The sequence below is a fragment of the Aedes aegypti genome, chromosome 2, assembly GCF_002204515.2.
Source record: "Aedes aegypti strain LVP_AGWG chromosome 2, AaegL5.0 Primary Assembly, whole genome shotgun sequence".
NCBI lineage: Eukaryota > Metazoa > Arthropoda > Insecta > Diptera > Culicidae > Aedes > Aedes aegypti.
Genome location: NC_035108.1, coordinates 312,451,144 through 312,474,509, shown reverse-complemented (window position 1 = coordinate 312,474,509; position 23,366 = coordinate 312,451,144). Strand labels below are relative to the sequence as shown.

Sequence of the window (23,366 nt, the reverse complement as noted above, 5' to 3'; positions counted from 1 at the left end):
CTGTAATGTAATGTCAGCATTCCACATCAATGAACATCACCGAATCCTATTTCCTAGATAGTTACCTATGATCTTAAGGTTGAAGCACATTCTAAGTGTTACGTCTGTTTGTCTGTGCTAATCCCCTTGCTGTACCCACCAAGTTATAGTATTTTTTTTAGTAGAAAAATTGACCAAAGCATTCGTGGTTAGCACATTTAACGGCTGTTGAAGAAATCGGCCATAAAATATTATATTTGATTAAACATAATTTTGAAAAAGTTTTCATTTGTCTGTGGTTTTCATATGAGCGAAAACCAAACGAAAATCCCGAGAGCATTGACTAGCCCCTAGAGTCGACTTCTTTTCAGCAACGCCAAAATCCAGTTTCCATATTCCAAGCCGATACACAAACCTAGTTCTCAAAATACCTACATTTTGACAGGTACACAACTGATGTCGTCATAAGAGTGTGCATCTAATGGCGGAATTTCTTCCCCGTATCGGTTCCGATCAGCATATAGTTTTCCGGGTTTTGTCCGTACAGCTACCGTGTTGGCAACCGATTTTCCGATCAAGATCTTGTCGCTAAGATCCTGCCCAGCCAGAGGAAATGGTTTCCGGTCGCGAGTGAGTCAAAACGGTCGCGAAAGTAAAATCTAGTCTCTACCAACAAAGAAGGGTGAGCGCGAATGCAGTGCAGGGAGACGACGATGGAAGCGCAAAACAGCAAAAAGCGCCTCCCGGCAGCACCGTCCACGGAGGACGACCTGGATGCTTCCGGGTCCAAGCGGCTCGAAAAATCCCTTGCCATGATGACCGTGAACGTGGTGGATCTTTTGAAGAAAGCCCCGAAAGGAATCCTCAATCTGGGCGAGGTGAGCTCTGCCGAATTCTCATTATTGCGCGCGATTTGGGAGAGCCAATTGATGAGACTTCAAGTCGTATAATAATTATCATCTCGGTTTGCAGGCCACCAAAATCTTGGAAGTCCGTCAGAAACGGCGGATCTACGATGTGACCAACGTACTGGAGGGCATCGGGCTGATCGAAAAATACGGCAAAAACAGCGTCAAGTGGCGGTAAGTTTTTTTTTTCCGGGCTGGCAGCGAAGTTCGCTCTCCCGTTGTTGATGTTTATGTGGTGGGAGTAGGCGCGCAAGAATAAAATTCAAAATCGCAAAAATGGCGCCCTTTAAAAATTGCGCGCATTAGCGTAATTTGCAATGAGAACTGTTATTGAGAAATTATTATATTTTAAATTTTTTGATAAATACTCAAATTTTAGGGTTAAAAGCAGACGTACTGCAATATAATAGTGATTTTATACTTTAAAATGTAGAAAATAATGGTCTAGAGACTGGAAGTGACTTTACGATAACACGGGAGACAGTGTTATTTATAATATCAGGTTTTAGTTAACCGATGAAGCTGAAAACATATTATATTGTGCACTATATATATGTGCCCATGATTAAGAGAATGGAGCAAGAATACAACAAGTCGCTCTTGTAGAATTAGAGTGATTTTCTATTTATTATGTAGAGATTCTCTACTAGTGAAGTATTTGAGAGGGGCCTTTCTTAGCCGAGTGGTTAGAGTCTGCGGCTACAAAGCAAAGCCATGCTGAAGGTGTTTTGGTACGATTCCTGGTCGGTCCAGGATCTTTTCGTAATGGAAATTTCCTTAGTTTCTATCGTACTTGTTACACGATATACGAATGCGAAAATGGCAACTTTGGCAAAGAAAGCTCTCAGGAGGCTGAGAAAGTGCTCATAAGAACACTAAGCTGAGGAGCAAACTCTTTCCCAGTGAGGAGGTAATTCCAAGAAGAAGATAATATCACTGCACTACACTTGCTATCTGGAATATCGTGGAGTATTTTTCAAATTTGTACGAAAAAACTGGTTTTACATTTTTAATGACGCCTTAATGGGCAGCATTCCTTATAGACTTTTAAATTTTCAGAAGTAGTTTTTCCGTTCAAAATTAAGAAAATGGACATGAACATATGTTCACTGTGTTCTATTTTTCATCCAAAACACTGTGAACATTTTTCCATGTAAACTGTTTCGATTTTGAGCGAAAAAAACTGCTTATTCTACAAGTGGCGTGAGATGAGAGTTCTCGGTCTCGTTTAGCAAGGTGACAATACTCATCCATCAAGCAGCTACAGCATCGATACCAAAAACCAGCCCCAAGCTCGGCCGCAAGGCTCTGCCATGGTGGTCACCGGAAACGAAAAGGGCAGTTAATGGGAGAATACTTTGCCTCTCTTTCGGCTTTCGATAATTATGACTTCGCCTTCAAGCGAAGAAACGAACCGAACACGTTGGAAAAAATAGTCATCCGAGGGACACATCACCTAATCCCATAAATGAGCCTTTTCGTCCCATCGAATTGGAACAGGCCCTTTCCAAATGCAAAGGGAAATCAGCAGGCAACGACGAGGTAGGGTACCCGATGCTGAAGCGACTAACTCCTGCTGGTAAAGCTGCCCTTCTTCGATTGCTGAACAAAGAATGGTGTAGCAACACGCTACCCAATGAATGCAAGCACAGTTTGGTCATTTCTATCCCAAAACACGGTTCCGTAAACTCAGCTCCTTCAGATTTCCGTCCAATATCGTTGACATGTTGCGTAAGTAAAGTGATGGAGAAAATGGTCAACCGTCGTTTAGTTCACTTTCTCGAGTCCAACGACCTCCTCGACCACCGACAACATGTATTTCGCTCCGACCACGGAACAAGCACATATTTTGCGACACTAGGCTAAGTGCTAAACGACGCAAAAATTTACGAGCATCACACAGAAGAGGCAACATTAGACTTAGCAAAGGCCTACAACAGGGTCTGGGCACCAGAAGTCATCAGTCAGCTAACTAGATGGGGCCTATCTGGGCACATTCTACACTTCCTCCGATTTTTTTTCCAGGGAAGAATATTCCAAGTGCGTGGGTAATCACCGCTCTAAACATTTTAATGAGGAAACTCTTCGACGAAAACTTCAAGCATCAGTTAACGCAGTCTCCAAATGAGTTGTCAGCTGAGAAAAGCTCTATAACGCATCTTGATCTCAAGGCTTGCTCCCGTTTACCATCAGTCGCTACGAATTACTTCCGGACTACTACCCTTTACACCCTTTACACTGCCTGTGCAGAAAGCGGCCAACTGCCTTTTGAGTATATTGTTACCGAAGCGATCAATGGATCATTAAAACAACGTTAAACGGCCGCTATGGAAAGCATAGATAGCGCCACCGTAGCCTTGTGTGTTTGACTGAACAGCAATGCTGTCGCAATGTTAAATCCCATGTACAGTGGCGCCTTTGTTTTGAAGCGGTGAGCACTGCCAAAAATTACCTTCAATGATCCATTAGCTTCGTAGAAATGACAGCACCCAGCACTGATATAGAGTCTTTCTCCTCGCCGAGGCGAACCGACTCCTACTAAGATTCACCAACGAAGTGCTCCCCCCGGTGGCGGAGGTTCAGTGGAATGGAGTCAGGAGTGGGAACTCACCGCGCATGAAACTTGAAACATCAATAAAATGCGAATTCCGGGCGGGTGACAATCCTTCTGCCCTTACACTGATACACTGATGACTCCAAGGCTCTGAATCAAGTTGGAATGGGTGTTACCGGATCTGACATCAACCGCTCTCACAGGCTCCTAGATTCCTGTTCAGTCTTCTCTGCAGAGGCTGCAGCAGTCTCAATCGTTTCTACCACTCCGTCGCCGAAGCCAATACTTGTCTTAAGGCTAAGTAGCCCGTCATTCGTTTGGGCAACAATGATGACTTTTCAGCATGCATTTCAAAGTGATAAAACTCAGCCTTGATAGTTTATATTGACTTGAAAAAGTATCACTGTACGCGCTCACATGCATAAAGTATGCTGATACTTTTTCAGGTGTGTCAGTGCAAAACCAACTGATTTTCTTTGATTCGAAATCGTAAGACGAATTAGCAACAATCATCAACGACGCATACAAATTTCAATGACGGCCTACTTCGCCTTAACTGACTCCGTCAGAGTAATTTCAGCATTATCCTCCGATGTGTCACGCCACTCATGGATTCAAGCTATCCAGCTACAATCGCATTCCGACACAGTCTTCACTTGGATCCCCGGACACAGTGGAATTCGCGGCAACGAAGAGGCAGACCGCTTGACAGCTTATGGTAGAAATGCAGCTTATTTCACAAATGAAGTACCAGGACAGGACCTCAAACATTGGATTACCATAACTCTAAAGAATTCATGGACGAATGATTGGTTCAACGCACGAGACCTGTTTCTGCGGAAAATAAAAAAAAAACGACATTATACGGTGGGACGACCCCGTCATCCATCGCAAGCAAATAATTTTGTCTAGACTTCGAACTGGACACACAAAAGCGTCCCACAACATGGACCTTTCGCAAGATTTGTCCTGTCTGCAACGTGACATACTTCGTTGAACATTTTATCATAAACTGCCCTCAACATCAGACAGCACACACTGCACATGGTATATCAAATAGTATACGCTGTGCACTCAATAACGACGTGGAGAACTTCAAACGCCTGATGAATTGTTTAAAAGACATCGATCTGTACCGCATTATATGACCATCCAATCCCTACTGGATAACTAGACCACGCATCGAACCTGGACTACGAATTGGATCAACTGCAATATCTACAATCTTAACTAGAAATACGGCCTGGCAACTGTATCTGGATCACGAAACGGAAACAATCTGATATCATGAACTCTATGTATACTCGTATTACTGACCAGGGGGGTTAACTAATACCCTCCACTCATACAGAGATGAACCACTGAACCAGCCCTTGGCTGAAAATCTCTCTAATAAAGATAAAACACAATAAAAAATAAAAAATACTCGACTCGAATGAAGTGACTCGCCGTGCAAACAAAATGCGGACTCACCTCATTAAAATAAGTATCTATCTCATTATCCAGATGAGCTAGAAAAGTTCGTGTCTTAGACAAAGTTGTATTGAATGCCAAAGGACATCCGGAAACAAACCGATTATTTCTGCCGTTAGGTGGCGAGTCTTGGCTTAAGTCTATATTTTAATGGAAAATATAGACTTAAGCTTAAGAAATTTGAATAGAAACTAAAAATTCGATTTCTGCGGTGGTCGATTTATAAAAAGGTCAAAACCAAAAAACACTAGAACATGCAAAAATCTAAAATTTCTCTTTTTAATGTATTCGAAACCTTTGAGTAGAATCTCAATAGAGAAACTTAAAAGTAGATTGAAGTACCTTTTAATTCCGCCCTTCACTCAATGGTGAAGTGAATCAGTTATGAATTCCTCAAATATGAAGTAATTAACTATGAAACTCTAAAGTGAATATGCAGTGAATCCGACATAATTCACATGGTTATGTAGCGAATCTAATATGAATCACCGAAATATTAAGTGAATCATTCCAAAATCACTTGAATATGAAGTGAATCAGTCCTGCATCATTTGAGTATGAAGTGAATCAGACCTGTATTACTTGGGTATGCAGTGAATCAACATAAATCACTTGAAAATAAAGTCGGTCAAACCTGAATCACGTGGATATTAAGAGGTTCTGACTTGAATAATTTGAATATGTTATTTCAAGGCATGAATTTCTCGCACATGAAGTAAATCATACCTGAATCACTAGAATATGAATCGAATCTGAAACAATTGAATATACAATGGATCAGACCTGAATCACTTGAATATGATATGATTCTGACCTTAATAACTTCTACTTCCAAATGCCAAAGGCTTTTTAAACAAAATTCTGGTCATTCTTTCTTATTATCATGAGATTCATTAACAGTCAATGCCTCGTAATTGGATGTTCCATATCTCGATACCGAGTTGAAGAACCAGAGTAAAAGTTGGTTTTCATGGATCAATTTTACATGCTCACTAGCGCCACCCAACGGAAGAATAACGTATCGAACTGTTTGCCGCTCGGATTTCTTTCACTGTCTGACAGGCTTTGGACATTTACCGTTCGTGGGAGATAACGAGCCATGGACATAAACGAGACAGACACACACCACTCACTGTTTGGCGCCGAACACTGTGTGTCAACACTTATAACATTCGCTGACCCATTCTCATTCTGATCAAGAAACAGAGGCGAATATTTTCCATTTTCTGTGCTAGGTTTGCAACCAAAGAGGTGTTCAATGGTCCAATAGATTATAATTAGGTTGTTAAAGGCTGCATTACTAGAAAATATGAAAGCTATCACCAATTTAATGCAAAACATAAATCACCCGAATGGCTCGATACTGTTGCAGTCTGTGAGGTTGCTGCTCTTGAACGCTCTCATGCCACGTACCAAATGAGAGAGTGAATGTTTATATTTATAAGGCTCTCCGAATACGATGTGTCACGAACTGTAATGGTTCGCGAACTGTAACACTCTCCGAATATGGTTCGATCAGCTTATTCGGATTAAAATCCAAACACTGTTGTCTGAACCACATTGTTGAATACTCGAACTTGCTATTTCATCAGGATCACAATACAGAACTAGCTTATAGTTAGCAATTCAACATATTCACTACCGCCATCAGGTGATGCTTAACTTTTTCAAGCGAGTCCGTATTTTCGACAAGAGGTGTATGCCGAAATAAGTGATTTTAGTAGAAATTACTTCAAAAGGAGACTTTTTAGTGCCAGCCTTAAAAAAGTGGCTCGCTATCAGCCCTGAATTTTGTAAAAAAAAATTCTATCTAAACACTAATTTAAAAATATTCTATTTTCAGCGGAGATTCGCTAACGCCTGACCCGCGCGATGTCACACGTAAAATGCGTTTGCTGAAACATGACCGGAGTTCGCTTCTCTCGTTCGAAGCCGTTATAGATGAACAGCTGAAGGTTATCCGCCAGTGTACGGATATTACCCGTACCAATGAATCGACTATATCCTACGCATATGTCACGAGCGAAGATATAACAGATGCGTTTGGAGCACAAACTACGAACATTTTAGCTAGGAACTCTAGCACACATACGCCGATTGATGATGACCCCAAAACGCTTCGCATTTCGTCAGCCAAAGGACTTCCTCTTGATGTGAGATTGCTCCGAGAGCCAAACGGTGCCTGTTTTAGCAGGCCAATGAGGAGGGCCAATGTTCGGCGTAAACACAATAACCATCAGTACAAGCGGCTTGAAGCCCGCAGGCGGGACGAAAAAAGTGCAATCGATGTCCAGCATGAGCAGGACACAAATTCGGACCGAATAGCGCATGCAGATGATGACGAACGAGAGCGTCTGGAACTGCAACTGGATGCAGAAATGCTTTTTGGAAATGATCTCACTAAATTAAGCAGATTTCACACTCAAAGTTTGGATAGAGCAAACCATGAGAACTATATCGATTCACCTTTTATTGCATTGGACCCTCCCGAAAGCTGCAGTTATACCTTCTGTTTAGCGCCCAATGAAGGCATACCGGATCTGTTTGATCTTGATAGTCCGTCCGCAAGCGATGCCCAGTAGCCTAGTCAGCCAATAGAAACTCAGGTTTTGATAGCGAAAGGCGCCGAGGAGAACCAAAACCCGTTCGAGATGATGAAAATCCATTAGATATAAATTAATTTCTGTTTAGCTGTAATTGTTGTAGCTATTGTGAGAGTCAAGCCTTTCTTCCATCGTGAAAATTCCGTGTTTAGAATTTAGTTAATTTATGTATTAAACGACGTCCATAAATTACGATGTTTAATCAAAAATGAGTGGGAATATATTTTAAATTAAAGTAAAAGTTTGAACATTTTAATCTCTGCAATACGTAATGAATGGATGTCGCCTCAAATTATTGTAGATTTTTGTATCGACTTTGACTAACAGACAAAAGAACCATCACAACATGATTCAGTTTCCATTTTCCAACAATTCATGGCGCACGTTTATAGTAGAAATCTAATAAAATGTACAATTATTGTTGCAATAGCTCTTTTTTGTAGTGAACACCAAGTGATGACTATCCTATAGCTAGACAATAATTTCGTTTAAAGGCTTTTCAATGTTCTAAATTAGGACAAAATTTGAATCCCTGTTAAACTTACAAGAATTATCAATAAAGTCGTTTCTTTCTCATGGCATCACCGAAATATATGGTAGTTTCATTAAAGAATCAGAAAATGTAAACAGGTTGGTCTTCATCTTCTTCTTGGCATTACGTCCCCACTGGAAGAGCCGTGTCAGCTAGTGTTCTGTATGGTGATTGTGTAGCTATCGGGTAAGTCAATCGGGAGCACCACGGAGACTCTTTGACTCAAAAACCTCAGGGTCGGCTCGACACGCTCACCAATACAACTCGCTGTCAGGCTATTCTCGCACCTAAATTAGCTAACTATATCACTTCTTTATACACTTTATTGGCTGGCTAGCTGCACCCCCACTTTCTTAACCCTATGTCTGTGTTTGAGGTCAATATGACCCCAGAGCACTTTGAAGGGCTTGTAACATTTTTGTTAGTGAACCGATTCGTGATTTTTTTTTGACACGTTGATGAGTTTCCGGGAGTTTTTTTTTTATGCGCAAAGATTTTTTGCAATTGTCGTGTAAAATAATTTCTAGTGTAATTTTAATGAAAATATTACGTTGTTTGTGCTTTGGGGTCATATTGACCCCAAATTCAAATCGCTATAACTTCGCGAAATTCTGAGCTGGTTCATCGCGTAGCTTAGTTATTATGAAAAAAAGGATCAGAAACAGCGATTTTGAATTGAATCTAGGAAAGGACCAACATACTACATATTGGTTGGTTTGGAATTGGAGTATCAAACTTATCTGCCATGCCATCGGGTTGAGATTGCGGGAGTGGTCACCGAAGGCAGTATGACCTGCGAAGAATTGATGCAGGGTAGTGGTCGCTTCAAAAACCCTTCTCTCCCATCTGTCCCCATACTGGAATGCAAGCAATTTCATTTGCAATTGCACTGTATTTCTACGCATAACTGTCACACTATACAATTCGCTGCGCTGAACTCGAGCAAAATATTCAGTAGGCAGTTTTGAATTAGCTGGTGTTTGGGAAAATCGTTTTGAACATCTTCTTATGTTGGTTTTGCATCCCATGTGGAACACAACCCGTTTTATGTTTTTGAATTATCGGGATGATGCATTCATCATTCATGCGAGCCTGACGTCAAATTTGATTGAAATTTTCAATATCAAAATATTATTTCCCATCCGTTTTTCAATGAATTTCAGTTGAATTTTCAGGGTCGATCACAAAATTCTTCTAGTTTTTGGAACCGTGGCCATCGATTAGAAATTTATCGTAATTTTGGATTCATCACGGGAAGTACTGAAATAATCCCACTTGAAGAATCAGTAACCACTTTAATTTCGAGTGGCTGGCTTGCGACAAACCAATTTCATGATTTAGCAAACGAAGTCTAAATAAAAATAGTTCGACCGATGTTGGATAACTTGGCACATGCTGGGTTGTTCCGTATACCGGTACACTGGTGGAAGTGGCCATTATATTGGCGAATCTGAAACCTGGCTTGTGACATATAAATGTCAAAGGTTATTCAAATCAAGTCTTAAGGTGGTTCAAATGTATTTGAATGACTTGACCACATGTCGGATTGTTCCGAATTCCCGGTTCCCTGGGGAAAATGGCCACTAAACTGTCGGTTATGAAACCTAGCTGGCAATATTAAACTTCATAAATTCCAGAATCAAGGCTAAAGAAGTGTAACTCAAAGGTTCTTGGATGACGTGATAACATGCCAGGTTGTTCTGGATATCCTGTTCCCCAGAGAAAGTGGCCATTATATTGGCGGTTCTGAGACTTGCGACATATCAAACGTGATGAATTTGCAAATAAAGTCAAAAAAAGAATAGCTCAAGAGGTTTCAGATGACCTGACCACATACTTGGTTATTACGGATAACTGGTTCTTCGGCGCAAGTGGCAACTATGTTGGCGGTTCTTAAACTTAATTTGCGATGTATCAAATATCATGATTTTGAAAACCAAGTCCAAAGAAATGTCAAATCGTGTGATGGTTTGTATCGTGAATTTTGAGTTAAATATTAATTCCGCAGAATAACCTTGAATTCGCGGATGAGTTTCTGTCAAGCCTGTACTATATCGACTATATCGCATTTATTACATCTTATAAACTCTCTAACTTACTCATCCACTCTTTCTATCACTAACTCATACATTTTCTCATTATCACACATACAAAAAACTTTGCTTTCCATCTCATACTATAAAATCGTATTCCTTCACTTCCCCACACGTGGCTCCGTTTGGCACATGTCACTTGAGCCTTCATTAGGTGCCTTAACATAGTCTTGAGGTTATACGTCCTCTACATACAATATATACGTAAGAACGGTCATCGACAGCAGTATGGTTAGCACATAATTGGTCACTACTTTCAGTGGGACTGTTATGCGTAGAAATTCACCAAAAACCTCGTATTTCTAGGCATAACAGTCCCACTTTGAATTTCGTAGCTAAATTAACTTTTTTCTAGTAACACAAACTCTTGACTCTAATAAACACGCTATTCTTTATACTATTGTAAAGATTTTAATTTAATTTACCACACACCTGGTCAATACGAGGCCTAAATGAGTTAAAATCTTTAAACGCGTTTTTCTCGATTGCATGTTTTAGAACATGGGACAATTATGCGTATAACGGCAGTGTAGTACACCGCCAAAATGCGTTTATTGCAACGAAAGTCCACCACATGCCTTCGAAAACTGCCCGACGTACGTACGCCGGCAGCAACATCAGCGACCTCGGCGGAGTTTTGCCGGGATGTTGAAAAAACTTGCTCCGTGTGCTGAATCACAAAATATCTACTCTTCTCTGTCTCTTGATGATCAGGGCTCCGACTCTGAGGTTGGTGAAGGAATTTCCTTCGTTTTCAAGGGTTCAACGAGGAAGCGTGTGAGACTCCAGAGACACACAAAAAAGCCTCGGAATCTGCCTAGCAGTGGTGACCCACCAACCATGAAAAATACTAAGCCTGTCGCGAAAGTCTCAAAGCTTTCACCTCCTGGATTCAAACTCCAAGAGGAAAGAGACTTTCCGCCGCTACCGGGAAAATCTAAAATCCCAAATATCCCAAAATTTCAGACTGCTCAGCCAAAAGAAAGTTCGCATTTGGAGCCCCTAGGATAACCTCAGGGCGTTCCAATGTTTACGTTTTCTGGCATTGTGGATAGCATCCTTAACTTCTTCAATGTTTCCGACCCAGTGAAGAACATTGTCAAAGGATTGCTTTCATGTGTGACTCCTCTTTTGAAGCAGCTGGCTTCTAGAATGCCCCTCCTTGCAACGATCATATGATCATATCTTTTGATGGGTAAATTATCCACAGAGATCGAAGATGTGATTTCTGTTCTACACTGGAACTGTCGTAGTATTATACCTAAATTAGATAGTTTAAAATTTTTAGTTAATAATTTACAGTGCGATGTTTTTGCGTTATCAGAAACATGGCTAACAATTGATGTGACCCTTCCTTTCTATGATTTTAATATTATTCGCCTAGATCGATTCGACTCATATGGAGGAGTGCTTTTGGGGATCAGGCCGATGTCAGGCATTGAAGTCGTTGCATGTCAGGTGACTATCCGAGGCAATAGCCTCAGTGTCGCCTCCATATATCTTCCTCCGAGATCAGCGATATCTCGCAGAGATCTCTCTCACATCTGCTCAGTTATGCCTGAACCACGGTCGTTCATTGGGGATTTCAACTCCCACGGAACAGGCTGGGGGGAACTGTATGACAACCACCGATCGAACCTTGATATAGGACCTCTGTGACGACTTCAATACAACAATTCTCAACACTGGGGAAGTTACACGAGTGGCACCTCCAGCTCAAGATGGAAGTCCTAGGAATAGCCGTTTAGACCTATCAATATGTTCAAGCTCGTTATCGCTGGATTGTTCATGGAGGGTAATCCAGGATCCTCATGGTAGCGATCACTTACCGATCGTAGTTTCAATTTCCAATGGAACACAACAGTCTTCATCCATTGATCTCGTCTACGACTTTTATCCGAGTTGATTCTCAACAGCGCTCTTCAAGCACAACGCCGTCCTGTGCCAGGTCCGTCGGTTCGTAAGAAGCCTCCGATTCGGTGGTGGGATGACGAGTGTAAGGAACTCTATCGCGAGAAATCCGCCGCGTTTAAAGACTTTCGGAAACGTGGTTTAATTGACAACTATGAGCGCTTTTCTTTCCTTGAACGCAAGTTTGAAAGCTTGGTCAAAGCGAAGAAAAGCTGTCATTGGCGTCATTTTGTGGAAGGATTATCACGTGAGACATCGTTGAGAACGCTTTGGACCATCGGAAGAAGAATGCGTAATACATCGTCGGTTAATGAGGATCGAGAAATCTCTCCTCGGTGGATCATCGATTTCGCTAAGAAAGTTTGTCCGGATTCCGTTCCTGTTGATCGCGTGCGACGAGACATTCCGGTGGATAGGGACGCCATGGATAGACCATTTTCGATGGTTGAATTCTCACTTGCTCTCCTTTCATGTAACAATTCCGCTCCAGGAATGGATCGAGTTTAGTTCAATTTGCTTGAGGGCCTCCCTGACGACGCAAAGAGGCGCCTGTTGAACTTGTTTAATCACTTTCTGGAGTGTAACATTGTTCCGGATGACTGGAGGCAGGTGAGAGTAATATAACTGACTGGCGTTATAGCAACTTTTGCTGTGCCATAAATAGATGTGACAGATGTTGCATCGAAGGAGAAAGAAGAAGAAGAAGACAGTAATAGCCATCCAAAAACCCGGAAAACCCGCGTCGAACTATAATTCGTACCGTCCAATTGCAATGTTGTCGTGTATTCGCAAGTTGTTAGAGAAGATGATTCTCTTTCGACTGGATAAATGGGTTGAATCGAATGGCATGCTGTCAGATACGGGTCTACCCGTATCATAACGGCATAATGCCGTTTGGCATAATGCCGTTTGGCATACAGTCGTTTGGCATAAAGTCATTTGGCATAATAGTCCTTTGGCATAATGGTCGTTTGGCATAATTTGCAAAAGGAAGGTACTGTATGGTACAGTAATATGCGGGACCATAAGATGCGTCATAAAATACCATGTTCCTTTTTTTCCAAATGACTTCTTCTTCTTCTTCTTCTTTCTGGCGTTACGTCCCAACTGGGACAAAGCCTGCCTCTCAGCTTAGTGTTCTTATGAGCACTTCCACAGTTATTAACTGAGAGCTTTCTCTGCCAATTGACCATTTTTGCATTCGTATATCGTGTGGCAGGTACGAAGATACTCTATGCCCAGGGAAGTCGAGAAAATTTCCAACCCGAAAAGATCCTCGACCGGTGGGATTCGAACCCACGACCCTCAGCTTGGTCTTGCTGAATAGCTGCGCGTTTACCGCTACGGCTATCTGGGCCCAAATGACATGGAGCGTTAAATACATTTTTTTTTAAATGCGTTATAATATCACCGACATAATTGCCCCGGAAGTCATGTATGATGCAATTCCAAAAAAGCTTTATTGGATATTGGTTTTCTTGAAAATGAAGATTAGAAGCATGTTCTACCAATAACTGACAACGGAATGTACGATCGCAAGCAGTTTATCCACACCTCTTTGCTTAATTGAAGGAATTTGATCAAATTCCATATTTTTCACAATTATGCCAAACGGACATTATGCCAAATGGCGATTATGCCAAACGACCGTTATGCCAAATGGCATTATGCCAAACAGCTATTATGCCAAACGACTGTATGCCAAACGGCATTATGCCATACGGCATTATGCCAAACGGGGTAGACCCGTCAGATACGCAGTTTGGTTTTCGCAGAGCCAAAGGAACGAACGACTGTCTTGCGCTGTTTTCTTCAGAAATTCAACTTGCCTTTGCCCAAAAAGAGCAGATGGGTTCAGTGTTTTTGGATATTAAGGGTGCTTTTTACTCAGTTTGTTGGGGTACCACCCTATGCGCCTTTGATCACGGCTGTCACCCGACAGCGAGCCCGACAGGTGTCATCCAACCGGATGCTGGGTGGTACTTGTCATCTAGGCAATCGTAGCAGTACACGCCGGTCGCACATTTTAATTCGTTTATTGTATTTAGAAGTACCGTTAATAAATCATATTTGTTTGTTACGTTAATCACTCTCGGTTCACTCTTACATCGTAACAAAGTGGCGACGAGTCGGTAAAAGGTCGCACCGATTGTTTTTCTCGCGAAAATCGTCGTAAAAACGTCGCGTCGTTTGCAGCTTTGTATTCGCCATGCCAACGCCATTGCCACTCGGTCCAGCAGCGCAGGCAGCTGGTTCCAATGCGGATCAACCATTCAAGGAAACCATCCTGCAGCTGCTCAACAATCAGCATACCTTGATGACCCGAATGGCAGAGCAGATGGCGAATATACAAGGCAACGTCCAAAACACCAGCTGGTCCTAGATTCCCTTGCGAGCAATATCACCGAGTTTGCTTACGATCTAGAGAGCGGTTGCTCTTTCGACGCATGGTTCTCCAGATATGCGGACCTTTTCGAAAAAGACGCTTCCAAACTGGACGACGACGCAAAGGTGCGACTGCTGCTTCGCAAACTCAATCCCGCCGCACACGAAAGGTACACTTCGTTCATTCTCCCGAAAAAAGCCAAAAGCCACAAATGCCGCGACTGTGGCCGCACCGGCCATAAAGAAGGCTATTGTTCCTGTTTCGCATCCAAGCCAAGCTCCAAGAAGAACAAGGGGAAGCAGCAAAACAAAAACCACGCAGCCAAGATCGTGACCGTGAAAAATGTGAATCGCAGCCGGCGTTACGTGGAGACGGCAATCAACGGTGTTCCAGTCGATTTGCAACTGGACTCTGGCTCGGACATAACGATCATCTCTAAGCAGAACTGGATGAAGGTCGGAGCTCCTCAAACGTCTCAGCCGGATTGTCATGTGCAGACGGCTTCCGGTGACAGACTGGGCATCGAGGCCATGTTTCGAGCATCGTACACTATCGGCGGGACTCAAAAGGAAGGTAATTGCTACGTTTGTTGTGCTGACCTTTCTCTGAATGTTTTAGGCTCAGACCTCATGGATGAGTTTGGGCTATGGGACGTTCCGTTTTCGTCCTTCTGCAAGCTGGTCAGCAGCCCGCAACCAAATCAGCAAGTGCTCGAAATAAAGGAAAAGTTCCCCGATGTTTTCACCAACCGTATGGGACTGTGCACCAAAACACAGATGCACCTCACGCTCAAGCCGGACGCTCATCCCGTATTCAAACCCAAGCGGCCAGTTTCTTATAACATGTAGGCCGTTGTTGAGGACGAGTTGAAGCGCCTAGAGAGTTCGGGCATCATCACACCAGTCACATACGCGGATTGGGCAGCACCAATCGTCGTAGTCCGCAAGCCCGATCGCACTGTCCGCATTTGTGCGGACTTTTCCACCGGGCTAAACAGCGCGCTCGAATCGAACAGCTACCCACTCCCGCTCCCGGAGGACATTTTCAACCGGATGGCGCAATGCACGATGTTCAGCCACATAGATCTGTCGGACGCGTATCTTCAGGTTGAAGTCGACGAAGAAAGCAAGAAACTTGTCACCATCAACACCCATAAAGGGCTCTACCGTTTCAATCGGCTTTCCCCCGGCGTCAAAAGTGCACCTGGCGCTTTCCAGCAGATTATGGATGCCATGCTGAGTGGTATCCCGTACACATGTCCATATCTCGATGATATCCTGATCGGTGGACGAAACGCCGAGGAACATAAACGGAACCTGTGCCTTGTTCTACAACGCCTACAAGAGTACGGTTTCACGGTCAAGCTCGAGAAGTGTAGATTTTTCATGCGCCAAGTCAAGTACCTGGGTCAACTTCTGGATTCGGAGGGCACCCGCCCTGATCCGGACAAGGTGAAGGCAATCATCAACATGCCTCCTCCACACGATGTCTCCACACTGCGATCGTACCTGGGTGCGGTAAACTATTATGGAAAATACATCCGAGAAATGCGCACATTACGACAGCCGCTCGACGAGCTGCTGAAGGAGGGTTCCAGCTTCCAGTGGTCCGATGCTTGCCAACGTTCCTTTGACCGCTTTAAGGAAATTCTTCAATCACCGCTCATGCTGACGCACTACAATCCTCGCTTGGAAATAGTTGTGTCGGCAGATGCGTCGAATGTGGGCATAGGCGCCCGCATAGCACACCGGTTTCCTGACGGACAAGAGAAGGCCATCTACCACGCATCCCGAAGCTTAACTCCTGCCGAATCCCGCTACAGCCAGATAGAAAAGGAGGCCCTTGGTCTGGTGTACGCGGTCACCAAATTCCATAGGATGATCTACCGAAGGCAATTTGTTCTCCAAACCGATCACAAACCGCTGTTAGCGATTTTCGGTTCGAAGCATGGTATTCCGCCGTACACAGCCAACCGCCTTCAGAGGTGGCCCCTCACCATGCTACTATATGACTTCCGGATCGAGTACATCTCAACAGACCACTTCGGGCACGCAGACATTCTCTCTCGCCTAATCAACTCCCATGTTAAGCCAGACGAAGATTTTATCATTGCTACGATCGAGGTCGAAACAGTCATCTGCAACATCGTCTGCCAATCCATCGAGCATCTCCCGATCTCGTACAAGACGATAGCCGCCGAGACCAGCCAGGATCGGACGTTGCAGAAAGTCATGGAGTTTGTGCAGAAGGGTTGGCCGAGCGACGCAAAATCTCTCTCAAGAACACCGGAGGTTAATCAATTATTTGCGCGTCGTGAGTCGTTGTACGTTGCCCAGAAAGTTCTCATGTACAGCGATCGGATTGTGGTACCGAAGAAGCTACAGCAGAAAGTACTCGGACAACTACACAGAGGTCATCCCGGCGTTGAACGCATGCGATCGTTGGCACGGAATTTCGTGTATTGGCCCAACATCGATGACCACATCACCGCTTTGGTACGCACTTGCCAAGAATGTGCCTCGGTCGCCAAAGCTGAAACTAAAACGAAATTGGAATCGTGGCCAATCCCCGAAAAACCTTGGCAAAGAGTGCACGCAGATTTCGCTGGCCCTATCAACGACACGTACTTCCTGCTAGTAGTAGATTCATTTTCAAAGTGGCCGGAAATCATTCCGACTAAACGTATCACTACCGCTGCTACAATTTCCAGTCTTCGGAAAATTTTTGGGAGGTTCGGAATGCCGGAGGTTCTGGTAACCGACAATGGGCCACAGCTAACCAGCGATACTTTCGAAGAGTTCTGTGAAGCAAATGGGATTATGCATCTCAAAACAGCACCGTTTCACCCGCAAAGCAACGGTCAGGCGAAACGCTTCGTTGACACCTTCAAAAGGACCGTCAAGAAAATCCAAGCAGGAGGGGTAGGCTTGGACGAAGCACTCGACATCTTCCTCACCTGCTACCGATCAACTCCCTGTCGAAGGGCACCTGGTGGGAAATCGCCCGCTGAAATCCTTATTGGTCGTCCACTGCGCACGTCTCTGGAACTCCTTCGTCCACCTAGCAAGTTCACCAAAGCTACTAACAACAAGCAAGATCGTCAGTTCAACGAGAAACATGGTGCCAAAGAAAAGAGCTTCGATGTTCAAGACAAGGTGTACGCTCAAGTGCACCAAGGCAACAATTGGAGCTGGATTGCTGGAGAAATTGTGGAGCGTGTCGGACGAGTGATGTACAATGTGTGGCTTCCGGAGCGGCAACGTCTAATCCGCTCTCACAGTAATCAACTTCGTAAACGCTACAACGACGTCAATCAAACACCAGGTGAAGTCGAACCATCCATACCGTTGGATATACTGCTAGGCGCATGGGGTCTCAATCAACCTGAAGACTCCCTTGCTGCTAGTGTAGAACCACCGCCAGGAGAACCGGAAGGATTCGACCAAATGCAACGAGAGTTCTTACGAGAGCTTTTTGAACCAGCAAGTCAACCACGTCGAGCTCGGATGCCAACAAGAGCAACTGATTTAGATGAAGCGCTCCCACGTCGCTCTTCAAGACAGCGGCATACACCGGTGCGCTACGAACCGTACCAGCTCTACTAAAAGGGGAGGTGTTGGGGTACCACCCTATGCGCCTTTGATCACGGCTGTCACCCGACAGCGAGCCCGACAGGTGTCATCCAACCGGATGCTGGGTGGTACTTGTCATCTAGGCAATCGTAGCAGTACACGCCGGTCGCACATTTTAATTCGTTTATTGTATTTAGAAGTACCGTTAATAAATCATATTTGTTTGTTACGTTAATCACTCTCGGTTCACTCTTACATCGTAACACAGTTTGTGTTGATGTCCTTTCAGACAAACTCCACGGAAGTGGCCTTTCATCAATTTTGAACAACTTTTTGTACAATTTGTTGTCCGAGAAGCATATGAGTTTCACTCATGGCAGCTTGACAGTTTCACGAATTAGCTACATGGGTCTACCACAGGGCTCATGTCTGAGTCCCCTTCTTTATATTTTTTATGTGAGAGACATTGATGACTGTCTCATGGAAAATTGTTCGTTAAGACAGCTAGCAGACGATTTTGTTGTTTCTGTCACAGGACCAACAGCAGCCGAACTACAAGAACCCTTACAAGACACTCTGGACAATTTGTCTACTTGGGCCTTAAAGCTGGGTATCGAATTCTCTACGGAGAAAACTGAGATGGTTGTCTTTTCAATGAAACACAAACCTGCCAAGTTTCCACTTACACTCATGGGTAAGACAATCACTCATAGCATGTCTTCTAAATATCTCGGGGTCTGGTTCGACGCCAAATGCACCTGGGGGATACACATTGAGTATCTGACCCAGAAATGCCAAAAACGAATCAACTTCATGCGAACTATAACCGGAACATGGTGGGGGCCCAGCCGGAAAATCTGATCAAGCTGTACCAAACAACCATCTTGTCGGTCTTAGAGTACGGTAGCTTTTGTTTTCAATCCGCGGCGAAAACACATATGCTGAAGATACAGCGGATTCAGTACCGCTGTCTTCGCATCGCGCTAGGCTGCATGAACTCGACTCACACAATGAGTTTAGAGGTACTTGCAGGAGTACAGCCCCTGATAGATCGTTTCGCGGAGTTAACACTCAGGTTCCTCATCCGTTGTGAGGTTCTCAATCCATTGGTTATTGAAAATTTCGAAAAGCTGCTTGAACATAATCCTCAAGCTCGTTTCATGAGTGTGTACTACTGGTACATGACGCTGGAGGTCAGCCCACCTTCGGTTAACACCAATCGTGACAACTTCCTAGACATCGACTGTTCCTCTATAGTATTTGATTTTTCCATGAAGCAAGATATCCATGGTATACCAGATCACTTTCGTTCAAAGTTTATCCCTCCCATGTTTGCAAGTGAATTCGGGCATGTCAGCGAGAGCCGACAGTTCTTCACTGATGGGTCAAAAAGGGATGATATCACTGGTTTCGGTGTTTACAACGTTTCTCATAGCGCCTCCTTCATGCTTCAAAAGCCATGTTCTGTATATGTTGCTGAGCTAGCAGCTATACATTACACCTTAGAGTACATCAGTTCTCTCCCACCAGAGTACTTCTTCATTTTTTTTTCCGACAGCTTAAGTTCTCTGGAGGCTGTTCGGCCAATGAAGCCGGTGAAGCACTCAGCGTACTTCCTGAATAGAATACGCCAGGCATTGAGTGCTTTGTCAATTCGCTCTCACACAATTACCCTAGCTTGGGTCCCTTCCCATTGCTCCATTACGGGCAATGAGAAAGACGACTCTCTGGCTAAGGTAGGTGCTAAAGAAGGCGATGTTTACGAGCGTTAAATCGCCTTCGATGATTTTTTTGCATTGGCCCGTCGGGAGACCTTGATCAGCTGGCAACAGAAATGGAGAGACGGAGAAAGGACTAGATGGCTGCATTTCATATTTCCACAGGTATCGAAAAAAACATGGTTTAAGGGGTTGGGCATGAGCCGTGATTTCATTCGTGTCATGTGTCGGCTTATGTCCAATCACTATTCGTTAAGCGCGCATACCCACCGTATTGGGCTCTCTGAAAGTAATCTCTGTGTTCGCGGCGTGGCTTACCAGGATATCGAACATGTTGTGTGGGGATGCGGTGAGCATCGTGGCATCAGATCTGAGCTGACTGAAACTCTCCGGATCCGAGGAAAACAGCAGAAACCTGTCATAGAAGTGTTGGCAGGCCTTGATTTTGAATATATGAATTTTATCTATCTGTTTTTGAAGCATATCAATATTTGAGTTTGATTATCGTTCGTTCCCTGTCTCTCTTTCCCCCTTCAAATTGTCCTTTTCTCGTCGTGTCTCCCATAAACCGTTTTTGTTTAGATTCGTTACAGATCTGGACATCCTGTCCCTTCAAGCTCCATCAGCATAGTAGTCTAAGTCACCGAAAAGTATATTGTTTTCATAGAACTATATATGGTATAAGCGTCCAAAGTTTCAAAAATTCGATATGTTTAGACTTTTTTCACATTGACCCTTCCCCGCAATTAACCGTCCCCCTTTTGAATTTTCTTATTTTTTAGTAAATCTCTATTAAATTTGCTTTCCAAAACTACAGAAAGTACGTACCTTTATTCGCACAGACAGAAGGCTAAATAATACAAAAATGAATAATTTTAATTAAAAAAAAAACTTCAAATCAAGTTTTTTAATTTTTTGTCCTGGTAATTTTGTTTTCAAATGATTGTATAACTATTGTAATCCACTTCGCGGTGTACCATTTCGCGGTACGACAATTCGCAGTTAATATCATTTGGCGGCGTGTCAATTCGCGGTTATTACCATTTCGCGGTGTAGCCTTTGGCGGTTTAGACCGAGATGTTTCACCTCTCTTAAAAGTGCATTTTGAAGTACTGCCTGTGTTTAAAAGAATGGTAAATCACTGATGAAAATATTATTAGTGATAATGCCAACAATTTTCAGTGCAACTCGTAGGAAAAACCACACCGCAAAATGACATAGACCGCGAAATGGTGATAACCGCAAAATGGTAAATCGCAAAATGATATAAACCGCGAAATGGTACACCGCGGAATGGTTTACCGCAAAATGTCGGACAACCTTTCAAATGGTCCAGAGGTGCAGAATGACCGCAGGAATCAGGAATGTGCTGATCGAAATCCGTTTAAAACAATCTAAACATGAATTGTTGAGCAGTGTTTTTTAATTCGTTGTGAAAAAAAATCCATAAGAAAATGCAATTTTGTGAAAAAAAACATGTTTCGCAAAACCGCCTTATTTTTGGCGTAATGTTCCAATAGGAACAGAGCCTGCTTCTCAGCTTAGTATTACTTGAGAGCTTTATGTGCGATTCCCATTTTTGCATTGGTATATCGTAAAGCTAGCACAGATACTCGATGCCCTGGGGAAGTCGGGGAAAATACCCACCCGAAAAGATGCTTTACCGTTGAGATTCAAACCCACGACCCTTATGTTTATTTTGAATTTGTCGGATACATGACGCAGAAAAGCCACAAGGATGAACTAGTTGGATAAATCAAGTGATGCAAAATCTGTGTGAAATTGAATGATTAATGGATTTCTCATAAATAAGGTCTCAATGTAGAGAGATTGTTTTCGTCTCGTTTTTTTTTGCAGCTATGCAGAAAATACACAGAAACTCATTTCTTGAACTTACCTTTTCCCCCCTTCATGCCCTTCTTGATGCGTTTCCTGACGCCATTAAACTGTTCTGTATCGTCATCGTCAGAATCTCCTCTCCGGCCACGCTTCTTCCCCTTGGAACCTTTACGATCGTCAATGTCCTTCAGTTCCAAACGGGCCGTCCGCTGAGCTTCACCTACCCGTTCCTGCAATGCCATTACCTCGTCTTCTTCGCATTTGAACTGAGGCAGCTTTTTGCCGAGCAGGTGTTCAATCCTCTGGTACAACTCCACGTCGTACTGGGTCACAAAGGTAACCGCTTTACCGGCACGACCTGCTCGAGCCGTTCTTCCCACACGATGGATGTAATCCTTGCTATGCGTTGGTATATCAAAATTCAACACTACGTCCACATGGGGAATGTCGAGACCACGGGAAGCTACGTCTGTTGATATCAGAATCTGGCGGTTTTTGCCCTTGAACTTATTGAGCGCTGCCAGTCGTTTGTTCTGGGACATTTGGCCATGCAACGGAACTGCAGCCAATCCGAGGGCGCGCAACATCAAAGCTGTCCGGACAGTGTTGTTACAGGTACTGCAGAAAATCATGAAGCTATTTCCAGCAAGCTCATTCAGAATATGCACCAAGTACACGTCTTTGTATTTAGCCGGAATAAAAATGTAGTACTGTAACAGCTTCTCGACTGTTTGATATTTGCTGGAAACTTCGACTTTCACTGGATCCTTAAGGGAAGCTCTTTCCAATTTCTTGACCTTTTTCGTCATTGTGGCACTGAACAAGAACGTTCTTCTCTCTCGTGGAATGACCTTCAGTATTTTCTCCAGTTCGACCTCAAAATCCAGATTGAGAATACGATCTGCTTCGTCCATTACCAGATACTTTACTGCCTTCAGATTGAAGCCTTTAGTGTTTTCCAAGTGATCCACCAAACGTCCAGGAGTTGCGATGATGATGTGCGGCTTTCTGGCCAAATGCAAAGCCTGGGAAACCATATCCATGCCACCGACAATAACGCAACACTTGATCCCTATGGAAGCCCCGAGTGCTTCAAACTGTTCCGAGATCTGATAAGCCAACTCACGAGTCGGAGTCAAGATGACGGCAAAGTAGCGTTGAGGATTTTCTAGCAATGCTTGCAATATCGGCAACGCAAATGCACCCGTTTTACCGGATCCGGTTTCTGCCAAACCTATGACATCCTTTCCCTGGAGCGCCAAAGGGATTGCTTCCCGCTGAATTTTCGATGGAGCTTTCCATTTCAGAGCCCGACAGGCTTCGCACAAAGTGTCAATCAATCCCTAAAAATGAATTCTGATTATCGTACAATAATCACAATGAAATACACTAAAACATTTACCATATCCTCCCAGCTGGCCTGTTTCTCCTCGGAATCGGCATTTCCGTTTTTGTTGTTATCGCTATCGTCGTCGCTTTCGGAGCTGACACCATTCTGCTGGGACTCGTTCGAATCGGAATCGGCGTTTACCTGATTTTCCTCTTCCAAATCGGTTAGATTTCCGTTCTCGCTCTCCGAACTCGACATGGTGAATACAGGGGCAATATTTTCCGGCTAATTAATGGACAATTTGTTGGAAATGCACAAAAATCCGTGACCGCGACCGAAAAACGTGTTGAGAAAAGGCAAAACTGCGGGCGGACGACTGACACTGAACTGACGTTTCCATTCGTAAACAGAGCGACAAGCCGACAAAAATCATTGAGCTCTCGCTGAGCGGTGTCACGAACACATGCG

General features: G+C 43.6%; 2 protein-coding genes across 2 annotated transcripts; one reads left to right on the top strand and one right to left on the bottom strand.

Moving 5' to 3' along the window:
* Positions 1 to 434: 434 nt before the first annotated feature.
* On the top strand, positions 435 to 8,107 carry LOC5568982 (transcription factor E2F5). Its single transcript, XM_001658223.2, has 3 exons — positions 435 to 857; positions 952 to 1,061; positions 6,758 to 8,107. The coding sequence occupies exons 1-3, from the start codon at positions 672 to 674 to the stop codon at positions 7,494 to 7,496; spliced, it is 1,035 nt and encodes a 344-aa protein (XP_001658273.1). The 5' UTR covers positions 435 to 671; the 3' UTR covers positions 7,497 to 8,107.
* Positions 8,108 to 21,559: 13,452 nt separating this feature from the next.
* On the bottom strand, positions 21,560 to 23,294 carry LOC5578966 (probable ATP-dependent RNA helicase DDX47). The gene is made up of 2 exons (XM_001664093.2): positions 22,971 to 23,294; positions 21,560 to 22,911 (listed from the first exon to the last, which is right to left on the bottom strand). Exons 1-2 carry the CDS (start codon positions 23,154 to 23,156, stop codon positions 21,610 to 21,612), a joined length of 1,488 nt encoding a protein of 495 aa, XP_001664143.2. The 5' UTR covers positions 23,157 to 23,294; the 3' UTR covers positions 21,560 to 21,609.
* Positions 23,295 to 23,366: the final 72 nt, after the last annotated feature.